Raw genomic sequence first — 13,257 nt, forward strand, 5'->3', positions numbered from 1 at the left:
AGCCATCCTTGCTGTGCAGCTCAAGGACAGAGCTCTGAGTGCTGTGGCAGGACCTGTGCTTCCCTGCCAGCCCAAAGACAGTCCCCCATAAATCAAGATCAATGTCTGATGAGAGCACAAAGGTATCCTGCTGCTGTCACAAATAGCAGCCTTCAGTCTCCTTATTCAAGTGTATAAAATGCATAGCTGTAAACTGTGCATTGCCCCCTTTCAGTTGCCTGGACATAAAGAACAGTTACTGTCCTTCTGGTACACGAATATGCCACCAGGGGCAGGTGACAGGCAGCAGCAGCGTGTGAGCAGCACTATTCAGATGTGCTCTTCCTGGGATCCTCATGCACCTGAGGTTCACACATTAGCAGCCTTGGCTTTTTAATCAGGGAAATGAAGCATCCATAAGCAACAAAACAAGAGGCTTGAAATCATCCTCATTTGTATTATACAGAATTTCTATATTCATCAGTACACAAGTGATTGCTAAACAGGTCCTCACTACATTTACTTGGATTTCCAAACAAGGTGGTTATTATGCAAACAGGTTAGCTTTGTGGAGGCACCTCCAGGATGAGCTTAACCCCGTCCTGTTCGGTTCCTCTTGCCTGAGCCTTATAGGTCTGTAAATGTTCATGTTCACGTTGTTATAGGGAACGGCGGCGTTCTCGGCGGCCATGTAGTGCGGCTGGTAGTAGTTAGGCTGGATGGGCTGCTGCGGAGGCTGTGGAGGGGGGGGAGTGAAGGACATGTAGCTGTGGAAGGAATTGACTCGCTGCAGAGGTGACTGGGGGCTGAAGTTGCTGTTGAACATGAGCGTTCTGGGGCCCTGCTTGCTCTGGTGGGCGCTGCCGGCCGAGAGGCTGCTCAAGTCGGACAGGGTGTTGGCGCTGCCCTGCTCGCTGTAGGGGAGGCTGCGCGGGGGCGCCCAGCTGCGACTGAACAGGAACGGGAGGCTGCGCGGCGGCGTCCTGGGGCCGCGCACGGGCTTGGACAGCGCGTACAGGTGCCGGAACTCCTCGTCAAACAGCTCCACAACCTGGCCCGTGAACTTGGAGAGGAGGTTGCGGTGCACCTGGCCACAGAGCCACGTGAAGCTGGAAGAAGAGACAAGGTAAGGGTTAGAGTTAACGCCGGCCATCAGGAACTGCAGATCCCCGCAGGGGTGATGCGATAGGCGAATGTGTTTTACTGCTGAAGCTTCTTGTCTAAACACGGGATGAAGATGGTGTCGAAGTTGAATTTCAGGTCAGTTCACATCAGTGCTCTTTAACTTGGATCAATCTTTGTTGTTGCAGCTGCCTCTAAAACCTTCAAGAAACCTAGCAACGTTATGCAACCTCCTGAAGGGAGTGGTGATCCGGATCCACGCACGGATAAATGTCAGATACAATACCCGAGGTACGGGTGTCTGTTCCATGGAAAGGAACCCCTCTTTTGAGGACCTTTCTTCCGTGCACAGTGCTCAAATTCAGGTCTTGCCACGTCTTATCTGCACCCACATAAACTGTACCTTGTACCCTGCAGCATGCCATTCCACTTGGTAACTGTCAGCCACTCCAAGTGACATCAAAAAGACCAGGAAAAAGAACCATCCTTTGTTTCCATTTTTCCATAATCTTTCTGCCTTTGTCCAGAGAAACACTTAAAAACCCCAACCTTCCTGTCACGTCCCATACCACAAAGGAAGCTGCCACACCTGATAACAGCTTGTTTTCTTCACTACACAGAAAATGAAATTACAAATATTTCCTACAGCATTTCCAAAAATAAATGTAATACTTTGCTATAAAGTAAGGGAGAAACACCACAATAGTTTTAATTCTGGTAGTTCAGAGACACACCTTAGGATAACCCACAGCTTTTAAATTATTTTTCTTTTATGTGCTTCCCTAATCCGCTCAGCAAACACAAATTTGCGCTTTTATAAAACCACAAGCCAGCTTGGTTGTGTTGTGCAGGCTGCCGTGTCTGAGCAGCAGCAGCACCAATAAAATGAGCATAGTTGAGAGAATGAAATATAATTACTCCCTGAACTGACCAGGGCTTGAGCTGTGCAGCAGAGGAGACAGAGCAGCAGTGGATTTGAACCTGAGATTATTCTGTGTTGGCAAAACTCTGCCAGGGCTATGCCTGTGTGACTTTATTAGCTATGCTGCATTTGCACAAGGGCTGCTGAGAGCCAGATCTGGCTGTAGGTGTGTGCACTTAAAATCTTGTCATGTTTTGATAAAACTCCTGTGAAGCTCAGTGGGACTGACAGCACGAGCTGATACTGAGGCAGTAGGACAGACAATTTACATCTGCTTGTCCAGAGCATTCCTAAGGAGGGTTGGGTTTGAGGTGTACAGTGATTTTATACTGTTGCTTCAGGAGCAGGGGGAGGAGTGAAGAAATCAGTAGTTCAATGCCACTGGGCATCCATACAATTTATACTGTACATTTTATGACTGGACATGAAAACACATAGTAAGTTACTAAAACTCAGGCACTTCTCATCCACTGTGTTCAAATCATTCTAAATATGAACAAAACCTTGGGAGCCCAGGTAAAGAGCAAGCTAACTCCCTGCTGGGTGTGTAACATCTGTTGTGCCGCCTCAACATTGCCTTTATTCACTGAGCAGTGCTCTCTAAACCTTTGCATGTCCTTATCTGACTGTTAAAGACACAATAGGTCAGGAGTAAATTAAAAAATGCACACAATTTTTCTAGGATATCTATATTGACGGTTAGAAACTCATGAAAGGGCTGAGGTCTAAAGTATCATGTTTATACTTTATGTGCTAGAGATGGACCTAGTTTATAAAAGAAAAGTTAGACAGAAATAAAGATCAATTACACTTGTAAATGGCTGTTAAAAGCCTAATCAGAGGAAAAAACCTATTCTGCCCAATTTTGATAATTTACTCCCACATGTATCCCTTCCTGGAGTACCTGACAGACAGATCCTAGTTTGTGGGTCATTGATTTTACCTGTAACCCTTGTAAACAGAGAAAGATCAAATGAACAGCCCAGAGATTCTCCAAGAACCAATGGCAAGTGGGTCAGCTCAGAGTTACAAGGTAAGATCTTTGTGATTATAGACAAAGCTTGTGGGCTGGTTGTGTAGTGAGTCACAGCAATTTACAGCCTGTGTACTTTGCTGGAGAACAAAACAGAACTTGGCATAAAAGACTTAACAGGTTTTCATTGGCTTAATGCTAAGAGAAGATGCATTGTTTAGGTTTTAGGCCTTGTTTTGCTCCTTAGTTTACAATTGTTTTGCTCCTTAGTTTACAATTGTCTTTTGGGACAGGCTCAGAAAAGTCTGTTATTGTCACCACCTGCCCAGAGGGATCACTTTTCTCCCAGGTTTTTTGGGTGAAGCCCATCAAAAGAGAAAAAAGCACAAAGAAACGATGCCTGGCTTGGGGCCAACACAGACAGATACTGGATACTGCTCAGCCATCTTTCCAGGGCTTTGTCCTATGTCCTGTTACAGACCCTCTCATTTATGGTGTTCTCAATCAAATCCCACCTCTCCTGTTCACCACTGGACTTGTTTTATAATGGGTGTCCTCTGCACTGCTGGAGCTGCAGTTCAGCAGGGATGTTCTCATCCCTGTGTTTGCAGTGCTGCAGCAACGTGCAGCCCAACAGCCATGGAATCTGAAATGGAAGGAAGGACAGACTGGGGTTTCCAGCTGGGCTCGGGTTTGGGTTACCCCAGATGTTCATGTTGCCTGCTGGTACCAGGATAACCTGTGAGGGACAAACCTGCCCCAGCTGAAGCGATGCTCTGGCAAAGCCTGTTCATGTGAGCTGTTGGGTGCTGACTCTGAGGAGGCCAGTGGCTTTCAGAATGGCAGCCAGGGACATACTCAGCTGCCCTTGGGGATCAAGGTCTGTGCTTTCTGCTGTGTTCATTCTGCCTTCTTCAGGAATGCTGAGTTCATGCACTATCTAATTTCAAAGTTGTTAAAAAATGGAATAATAGTTACCATAGGATGAGGTAGAGTGACAGAGACAGCAAAAAGAAATACTGCATTCTCACCCCTCACCATAGGCACTGGCAACAAAAACTGAGAGTGTGTCCTGAAGGGCTATTTTATTTCCTCAGCCTGTTCCCCCCCACTACTATTACAACTATCATGCAGAGCTCAGCATTTCAGGGGAATTTGGTGTTGTGTTTTAAAATCTTTGTATCACTTTTAAGATCTACTCCAATGTGATTTCCAGCAAATGCACTGCAGAAGAGTTTGAGTCTCTTTCACTCAACATCATTCTTGTTTATACCTGAAGAGGTTGGTGGATAAGATTTAGGTATAAAAAAAATCTTTCAGGTTAATAAAGTGAGAGCTAGCAAGAAATGCCACATACTGGTAGCCAGCTATAACTCATGTGAATTGCAAACTGGTGCTGAAGTTAAATAGTTTTTTATCATTTTAAATACATTTGTTCCTCACCACCCTCTCTGTTTATGTGCTAGATGTGGAATTACACAGTTTGACAAGATACTTGAGATTAGAAGATACTCAACAGCAGTAGAGAAAGACAGAAGTGACTGCACAGGACTTCAGGTGTTTTTAGTGCTTTTGGTATTGAAAGAGAAGCCAAAAGGAAGCTTCATCTTGTTCTGTCCTTCTCCCACACATCCTTCACTTCTCTGTACAAGTCTTTTGTTGGATTTTAACACATCTTTGACAAGGGATTAAAAAACACCCAAAAGAACAAGAAAACAAAAGAACAGTCAATAAAAAAGCCCCAACCCTGAGTGTCCACTGAGTTTTGTCTGGTGGTTCATTTGGAAATGTAATGAAATTGGGTGCCTGTGTTAGTGCACATCTGAGCTCCTGCAGCCCTTCCCCACAAATTCACTTTTTCCTTTGTTACTGTAGTTGTGTAAACTTCCTGGTGGCACAGCTTTATCAGACCAGAGGCATTTAAGCTTCCAAATTGTAAACTGGGATTAAGAAAAATAATCACATCCTTTAAATTAAATAATCACCTCTTGTATTTTTGTACCTGGATTTCTAGGATACACTTGGTCATTTGTGAAACATATCTATGTAGCCATGATGCTCAGAAACTTCAATTATTTGATGCAAGCTCAGTCTCCTGAAATTCCCTGACCAGAGGATCTAGGATCTTAATTAAAAATCCAGTTGGTGAGATGCTATATCCACTACCTGAAATAATTATAGCAGCACAAACAAAACAAAGAAAAAAAAATTAAAAAGGGAAAAAACAAAGGTACAGCAGTTATGTAGATATATACTGCCTACCTGTTAATGAAACACATGGAGAAACAGTCTCTGAAGTATTTCTGTTGTACCTTTAATCACTACATTTGTCATATGAAGAACAAATCCTCAGATAAGCTGAGTGACATATGCTAATTAAGGGATCCCGAGGGAGACAGAAATGTATCATGTCTCATGATCACAACACTTGAGAACCCTAACAATGAGGAAAGCATAATATTAAGCTGTACACATTTCTGGCTTTGCCCCAGGGCTGCACTGGCAAAGTTGTTTACATTAGTTTCTGAGCATTTAAATTAAAACCCATGCTCCATAAAGAACTAAGAGCAGCTTTAAAGCAAGTTAAATAGATTTTTGAAAAAGGGCACATATTTGAAAACATGAGGTGTTTTTTGTTAAACAAAAGCTTCTTACCTTACAAAGATTTCCATGGCACTTTTTTTGGGAAGAAGTATTAAAAATCATAGAAGAGTACCTAGAGATGAAGTGCAATGGCTTATCTCACCTGTAAGATCCAGAGAGCACATATCTCCAGTCAGAGATAAGAAATTTTTCTTGAATTTTTCCTGAAAATTTCCTGCCTGACTTGGCACAGTAAACCTCTCCAGTAACACTGCGGACTGAAATATTCTGTAAATAAAAACAAAATTGAGTGAATTACATGTCTTTTTAATTAAAAATCAGACAGGGAGGATCCCCTTCCCCCACTGCCTTTAGCTCTTCACTGCCCCACAGTCAAATTTCTTTATGGACTCTCTGATGTGATATTTGAAGGTTTGTGTCTAAAAGAAATGTAGCCAAGGTCTCTCACTCGCCAGGGGTTACTTGTTGCACTGGGGATAAACCTGCAGGAAGCTCATGCAGGTGGAGCTGAGCTGTGTGACAGGAACTGACCCTACCCCAGCCAAAGGAGCATGGATGTGTCCATAGCTGGGAGCAGCCTTCCACTGACACCCCAGGCACAATCTGCTGTAGCTCTATACTCTGATTACACTGCCTGTGCCATGGCACAGCAGGGCAAAACCTCCGCTCCTCCAGTTCACCTGGGCCTGCAAGGACACACTCTCCTTAGGAGTGAGGGTTTACAGGCATGCAAACACCTATGAACACACATTATTAATTTCAGCTTCTTTATATATTTGGGATGGAATTCAGCTGTTGAAAACCAGGTGTCTGGTGTATGTGTAAGATGCCCTCAGGTCTCCTGTGTGCCCACAGCTGCCATTCCAGAGGTCTGTGGCCTTGCAGTATCCCCCATCCCCATAGCAGCTCTACAGCATCTCAAGCAACAACTGAAATAATCCCTAGGAGGGATTCTTTTAAAGCCAGCTCCTTCTGACAGAGATGAAGGCAGATTAAACTAACAGCCACCTGAATTTGAGAGCTTTTAACATATTTTATCAGAAATATGTTAAAATTTTAAAAGAGCTTTAACATATTTTATCAGAAACCACACAGTGCAACCAAGCTATGGCTATGCAAAAGAGTTTTGTGCACCTTGTCCCTGTGGCTGCCAGACCACAGCTGCTGCAGAGCTATTAAACAGAAGCAGCTCTAATGCCTATGTTAGATAACTCTACTAGGGAAATCTAAGTCCTGTTTTAAGACTTCAGGGCCAAGATTACTTTCATCTGGGGACCTAATGGAAATGCCTTACCTTTCTATAATATCCATGGGAAAACGTAGGCATCTTCAAAGAGGAATTGGGTGTGCTAACACTACCCCAGGAAATCTCTTGCACCCTTTTAATTAGAAGGTGGATTGACCCCAGCATAACCATGCTTGCAGCTCAGAGTGCCTGCAGTTAGGCAGACAGCTCTCAGCCCAGGAGCTCCACAGAGCCACAGTACCTTGAAGAGATCCTCAGAAATCTGCAGCTTGTCGCACATCTCCGAGAAGAGATCTACGCTGCTGTGATCGAGCAGCAGGTAAACAAAGACCATGCGCTTGTTAGCTGCCTCCAGCAGGTCACAGAGAATCTCAGTGTCTGTGAACACATCCATCACAATGGCCAACACCTTCAGAAAGGAGCAGAGGCATTAGCAGAGTCCATTTACATCACTTAAGGTTGCTATGAGGACACGGTGATGTGGTTTATTTGTTTAAAAACATTCCAATAAACACAAATATTTAGTTATATGTGGATATTTTTTCTGGTTTTCTCCCTATAAGTGCCTGAATCATTAAATTGATTAAACATATTGTCTCATTGTTTTATTCCTCATATAAAGCCAGTATAACACACAACATATGACAAGATGACACATGAATTTGTAGGTGAGATTTCAGCACTAGGAAATATATTGAAATACTTATCAGAGAATGATAAGGATGTGGCTAAATAAAAGACCATGGCTCTTTCCACAAGGCTCACTAGGTGTCATAAGCCACACACATTCTGCAAGAATCCCTGGATGATGCTTTCTCTTTTATGATTTACACCTGGACAGCCCTGGCTTTAAAAGGCCTCACCCTGTTGGTGGTGGTGGTGGGTAGACTCCAACAGCTCCATGTTTTTTTAAATACTGATTTATAAACTAACTGTTAGAATTTGACCACACATTCATGCTCCCCAGTTCACAACTGGCAGAATATTGTAAAAGTCTCAGGACTGGGCATAAAAGCCCTGACAACTATTTAAATGCACAGCCTGCAGCCAGTGTGGATCAAGGGAACTGCAAATGTGATACAAAACCAGCTCCATCCTAGAAAGTGCTGGTCTTGTCTGATGTCTGCCCATGGAAAGGTCAATTCAGCCCAGAAATCACCTGACTTATCTTCAGGAGGTTCTTGTTTCTCCACTGACTGGAGAGGGACCTTTGATAACTGCTCATGGGATATCACCTCAATCAAAACAAACTTTCCAGCATCTCTGTAGATGTCTCTTATTAACTGCTTCCAGCTTGCTCTGAATCTCACTCCAAAGCCTAAGCCCACACCTAACAGCAAGCTCATTCCCCCTGCCACCATGAGGATATGCTACAAGACCAGGCACATCCTGTGCAGCCATCGTCCTCTTCAGGCAGCCAAACTCTCTGAGGAGCAGTGAGGATCCCACACCTTCCTCCTGCTGCCAAAGCCTGGTGCTTCAGAAGGAGCTTTGCCATGGCTAGGTGAGCACAATTATGTCAAATATCTCACACCCACCCTTCCTGTTAATGCCCCAGCTCCAGACTATTCTCTCTGGTTCTGCTCTTTACCACCTGTTCCCAGTTTATATTTCTGTACCTGTCTTTCCTCTCTTACTTGCAGCACTCTTCATTTCTTATGCTGGAATTTCATTTTGTGATTTGCACCAATTCCACAAATGTGTTAAAATTGTAGCATCCTTTGGCAATCCTTTGCAGTTTCAGATCATCCATAAACACAGTCTTTATTCTGCTATTTAATTGTGTAATGCATATATCAAATACCAGGCTATTCAGGATGGACCCTTACCAGATGATAATTAATAACTGGTGCCATTGGAAAACTGTGCTCAAAAAGCAGTTCACAAATTTGTACTGTTAGTGTCACTTCAGCACACTCTTGTAATGTAAATTAGATTATTAAGAAGATCAGGTGAATCATGGGTTTATATGACATTTCCCAATTTTTCACCTACAAGTTTTCTCTTCTTGGGACAGAAAATTGGTCTGGGTGATATTTTACCTGATACCTATTTTATTATTCCAGAGACATTTCTTCTGTTTCTGCATCTTTCTGATGCCTCCAACTTAAAAGTACATGACATTTAATTCTGCTGGTGTGGTAAGCACTTGTAGGCTTTGAGAGCAGTTGCCAACAGGGATCCTTCTCTCCTGCCCTTACACTCTGTGCTATCAGGGCCAGCACCTGCCCTTGCAGGGGAAAAACAAAGTGGAAGAATCCAAAGGACAGGGAAGTCTGTGCTGGGCAGCACCACTGCATCCTGGCTTGGCTCCTGACCATTCCTGGGTGAAACTGCCCCTGCTCTTTTGAATTTATATAAGGGCAAAACTCGTGGATGATGGTAAACACAGCCCTGAAGTACCTTTTTTTTTTTCCTAGGGAAACAAGAGAGCTGCTAGAACACACATGACATCAGTTTTCTGTCCCACTCCAGCTGCTCAGTTCCTGGTTTCCCAGGCAGCCTGGCTGTGGCTTGTGGCTGGCACCTCTGTGGCCTCCACCACCTGTGTGCAGTCAGAGGCACCTGCACCTTTCCCACATGCCAGGTTATGCGGCAGAGTCTCTGTATGGAGCCCACATGATGTTTTAACTGATACAGGCAACATTTTAGGGATGAAAGGTCTATTTTCTGGATCATTTCCTTCCTCTGGGAATGGCTGCTGACATACCAGACATACTTGCCTTTCTTTGGCCTCCCCTTCACCCACACCTCCCACAGATCCTCTCAACAATTCCTAATGGCTGAGAGCTCACTTAGGCTTAATTCTCATTAATGGTGCAGTGGTGTGAGCAGATAAACCCATCCTGCTGGGGTGGTGCATGAGAAGGGACAGAGCCAAGCTGCCCTTTCTGCAGCACATTTAACCCACTGGCTGAATGGAAGGTTACAAGAGAGAAGAGGGAATGCTTTTACTTAAGCCACCAACATGAAAAAATCTTGGTGTCTGTTAAAAAAAAAAAATAAAAGCACTGCCTGTGTTCAACAACAAGGTCTCACAGGCACTTTCTAGAGCAAAGCTACACTGCAATGCACAGGGCTGCCTTGGATTAAACACCATGTTCACCTGAGTTTGTAAGAGCAAGAAAGAACTGAGTGCAGAGGGAAGGACAATTCTCTCCTCATACCTGAGTGGTCTTGTGGATGTAGCGGCGTATGATGTCTCTAATGTTGCTGTTCTTCTCTGTTTGGAAATACACAGTGGCCGTGGATTTCTCCTTTAAATAGGGTTTCTCTGCAGTAATCCACGTGTGGAGCAGAGCCGGCTCACTGCTGTCAGAAATGGTGGGGAAGTAGGTCCCCGACGGCAGCGAGCCGGCGTCGTTCTGCTTCGGCGCGGCTGCCCCGTCGGCAGCCGGGGACTCCTGTGCATAGTAAGACTCGCGGGCGTTATCCTTGATGTACTGAGCCTCCACCGAGGAGAGGAAATCCACCTCACCCTCTTTGCTTAGAGCTTCCAGGTAAGAGTCTGTCCCACCATCCAAGAAGGCGTCGGTGGCCAATCTGATGCTTTCGTTGTGGCTGAAGTCCACTTTTGTCAACTTCAGGGACTGGTTCTTGATATCCTCCAGCCTCTTCTTTATCTTGCCCATGTGTCTGGGGTGGTTCATGGCTCTCTGTCGCAGCAGCCGATCTGCAGGGCAGGCACCATGCATATGCGTGCCATAGGCAGGGCAATCGTCCTTCTTGTTTGAGGATTGCATTCTGGCATGAAATTGCCTCGGCTGAACGAATTAACTATGAATAAAAATAAAGAGATCTTATTACCACAGGCAAATTCACACTCCCTGAATTTGTCTCTACAATTATCTTCAAAACGAACCTGAAGCTTGCTTCTCAGGTGCTGGTGTACTCCGGCAACAATCTGTTTCCAGATGGGACACAAATGCAAAGCTGATTAGATTGCTTATCTGAGAGGCACCCACCTCAGCCCCAGGGCATACGAAGAATTCGAGTCAAATTTACCACGGCCGTCGGATTCGATTGTATTTCCCTTCCTGTCGCATCCTGTGAAATATGAGTGAGGAAAGCACTCAAGCAAAAGCAGGTAGGCTCCCAAGCATCATTGCACAATCTTCAAAACAGCTTGAGGCTTCTCTGTCTTCCCATAGTATTCGTTAGGGAGAAAAAACAGCTCCGATGGTGAACTGGAACAGAGACAGCAGCCATGTCCATGGCTGCAGAACAGCAAAAAGGGTCATGGGCTCTGTTCTGCACCTACATGCTGCCAGGCAGGCTTAAAAATAGATGTGAACTTCGTCACTGTGCCCCGTCCGGAGTATGGTGCTATTACCACAGACGATTCACTCACTTATTTCTTTAAAGCTTTGTGACTACGCCACCCTATTAAAAGCAAAATACCCCTTCCCAAACATCCTGAATATTACGTGGAGGGAGGGTTGTGAGCTGGCCTCAAAGCATCAGAAATACAAACACTCATCACTTGATTGTGCACATTTAAGGCTTTTTTTTTTTTTTTTTTATTTTTCCCAGGCTGCAGCTTCTGGAGTCACGTTGCCCCCGTGGCAGCTCCGTGCTGTGTCATTAGGGGGATGGAGCGCGGGTGACAGCCCGGGGGCAGCCGGGCCGGCCGGTCTGGCCGAGGGAGGCGGGGCCGCAGCTGCCCCGGGTGTCCGTCCGTACCTGCGTGCGTGCCTGGCTGCAGCGCCACGCGTGACACACTTCCCGCGCCCGGGTGGGCTGGCCTGGCCCCTGGGGCTGCCCCGTGTCCGTGCCACGGCTCCACAGGGATGCGGGATCCGGGGAGTGCCGGCCCGGGCTCGTGTGAGGGCGACTGGGGCCGTGAGGGGCAGGGAGAGGGTCCCGCCACCCTGGCCTCGGCAGCACGGGCGTCTTCAGGGACAGCTTTTCACATTCTGGGTCTATGTCAGGTGCCCTATGGGGTGGGGGAAAAAAAAAAAACACACGTAAAGATGAGACAAAGATGTACGAAACACAGAAGAGTATGAAAAGGCTCGGATATTAATCCCGGAGCGACCACGTGGGGCCGAGAAGGGGCGGTGGCGGGGCCGGCCGGAGCTTCTGGGGTGATTTTAAAAACTACCCCGACCCTCCCTCCGCCCCCAACATCCGCCCGCAGCTGCCAGACGCGGCCGAAAGTCACTAATTATCTCCTGACCTGTTCTGCGCAATTAGGGCGAAAATGATGCCATCTAATTACCCTGACAGGCAGGACTGTGCCCTGCCAACGCCGATCGGGGCCAGGGACGGCCCTCCCCTCCTCGGCCACCTCGATCTCTCATGGTCACCCCGGTGTCCCTCAGGGCCTGCCTGGTTCCCCACACGGGCACGGCGGGGCTCCTCACAGGTTATACTATGGGGCCTCACAGTGTCACCCTAGCGCAGCCCCGCTGTCACGCTGCGGTCCCACATGATCACTGCGAGCCCCCGCACGGGCAGCACAGGACCCCGCCCGCTGTGGGCGGAGGAAGGGCCGGGTCGGGCCGGGCCGAGCCGTGTCCTCCCGTGGCCCCGGCAGGGAGCGAAGCCGGTGGTAGGACTAAGAGCTCTCACGGAGGGCAGTGTTTCAGCCGCCTCGTTAGCGCAGTAGGTAGCGCGTCAGTCTCATAATCTGAAGGTCGTGAGTTCGATCCTCACACGGGGCAAAGGCGGGCAGCACTTTTGCTCTCGTCCGCACTTTTAGCGGTGACAAACTGGCCCGACACCGCGCCCCGAGCCGGTCCGTGACTCCCGAGCCGTGCTCGTCGTGATTTCCGAAGCGGCGGTTCCAGGTCCAGGGCCTGTCTCTGCCGGTGCTGGGCCCGCGGAAATAACTCCTGCGGTTGTTCTCGCTTTTGGCAGCCCCTGGGCTGTCTCCGAGCCCTGCAGGGCTGTGGGCACCGGCAGTGGCTCCTGCGGTGGGCAGCGGGCACACCTGGGGTCGGGCTGTGGGCAGGGACCGTCCCGGCTGAGGGCAGGGCCCAGGAGCTGCTGTGGGGACACGGCCGGACACCGGCCCCGCCTGCGAGAAACGCTCCAGTTTATGCACATTTACAGCTTTACCCTTTTACAAATCATACACACACAGCCCATGCTGCTGGCCAAAACCTCAGTGGGTTTATTTCCCTTTAACTGTAAGAAATAATTATATGTAAACTCCAAGAAAATAATCAGAAAAAGCCAATTTTTCTCATCTACTTCCTCTGCCTCTGAGATGATCCTGGCTTGTTGCATTTTTCTCCCTTTGAAAAGGAATGATGCCTCTTCTCCACACTCTGCTGAGGGCTGCAATGAGATTTCTATGGATCCTGGTTGCTGCTAATGTGACTCTTTCTACTTCCAGATGCAGAGGATGTTAAGGTAAGGAAAATCAGGTAGCTTTGTGCTTTTAGGTTTTCATGTAATTTAACG

General features: G+C 46.9%; 1 protein-coding gene and 1 non-coding gene across 2 annotated transcripts; one reads left to right on the plus strand and one right to left on the minus strand.

The window, feature by feature from the left end:
- Nucleotides 1-526: 526 nt before the first annotated feature.
- Nucleotides 527-10,511, minus strand: FAM83A (family with sequence similarity 83 member A). The gene is made up of 4 exons (XM_054295863.1): nt 10,014-10,511; nt 7,088-7,255; nt 5,743-5,867; nt 527-1,088 (listed from the first exon to the last, which is right to left on the minus strand). Exons 1-4 carry the CDS (start codon nt 10,494-10,496, stop codon nt 527-529), a joined length of 1,338 nt encoding a protein of 445 aa, XP_054151838.1. The 5' UTR covers nt 10,497-10,511.
- A 1,928-nt stretch (nt 10,512-12,439) lies between these two features.
- TRNAM-CAU (transfer RNA methionine (anticodon CAU)) lies at nt 12,440-12,512 on the plus strand. The gene has a single exon. It is a non-coding gene; the product is annotated as a tRNA-Met (tRNA).
- The last annotated feature ends 745 nt before the right edge of the window (nt 12,513-13,257 follow it).

Source organism: Melozone crissalis, unplaced genomic scaffold, assembly GCF_028551555.1.
Source record: "Melozone crissalis strain CALT ecotype California unplaced genomic scaffold, PUWL_Pcris_2 ptg000002l_1, whole genome shotgun sequence".
Taxonomy (NCBI): domain Eukaryota; kingdom Metazoa; phylum Chordata; class Aves; order Passeriformes; family Passerellidae; genus Melozone; species Melozone crissalis.

What these genes read in the sequence shown, in the direction of transcription:
- FAM83A (XM_054295863.1), bottom strand. Translation starts at nt 10,496, where the DNA reads ATGAACCACCCCAGACACATGGGCAAGATAAAGAAGAGGCTGGAGGAT. An exon ending in ACATCCACAAGACCACTCAG is followed by an intron (nt 7,256 to 10,013) that starts GTATGAGGAGAG and finishes TCCTTTCTGAAG; the next exon opens with GTGTTGGCCATTGTGATGGA. An exon ending in GTGCTCTCTGGATCTTACAG is followed by an intron (nt 1,089 to 5,742) that starts GTGAGATAAGCC and finishes CTCTTCTTCCAG; the next exon opens with CTTCACGTGGCTCTGTGGCC.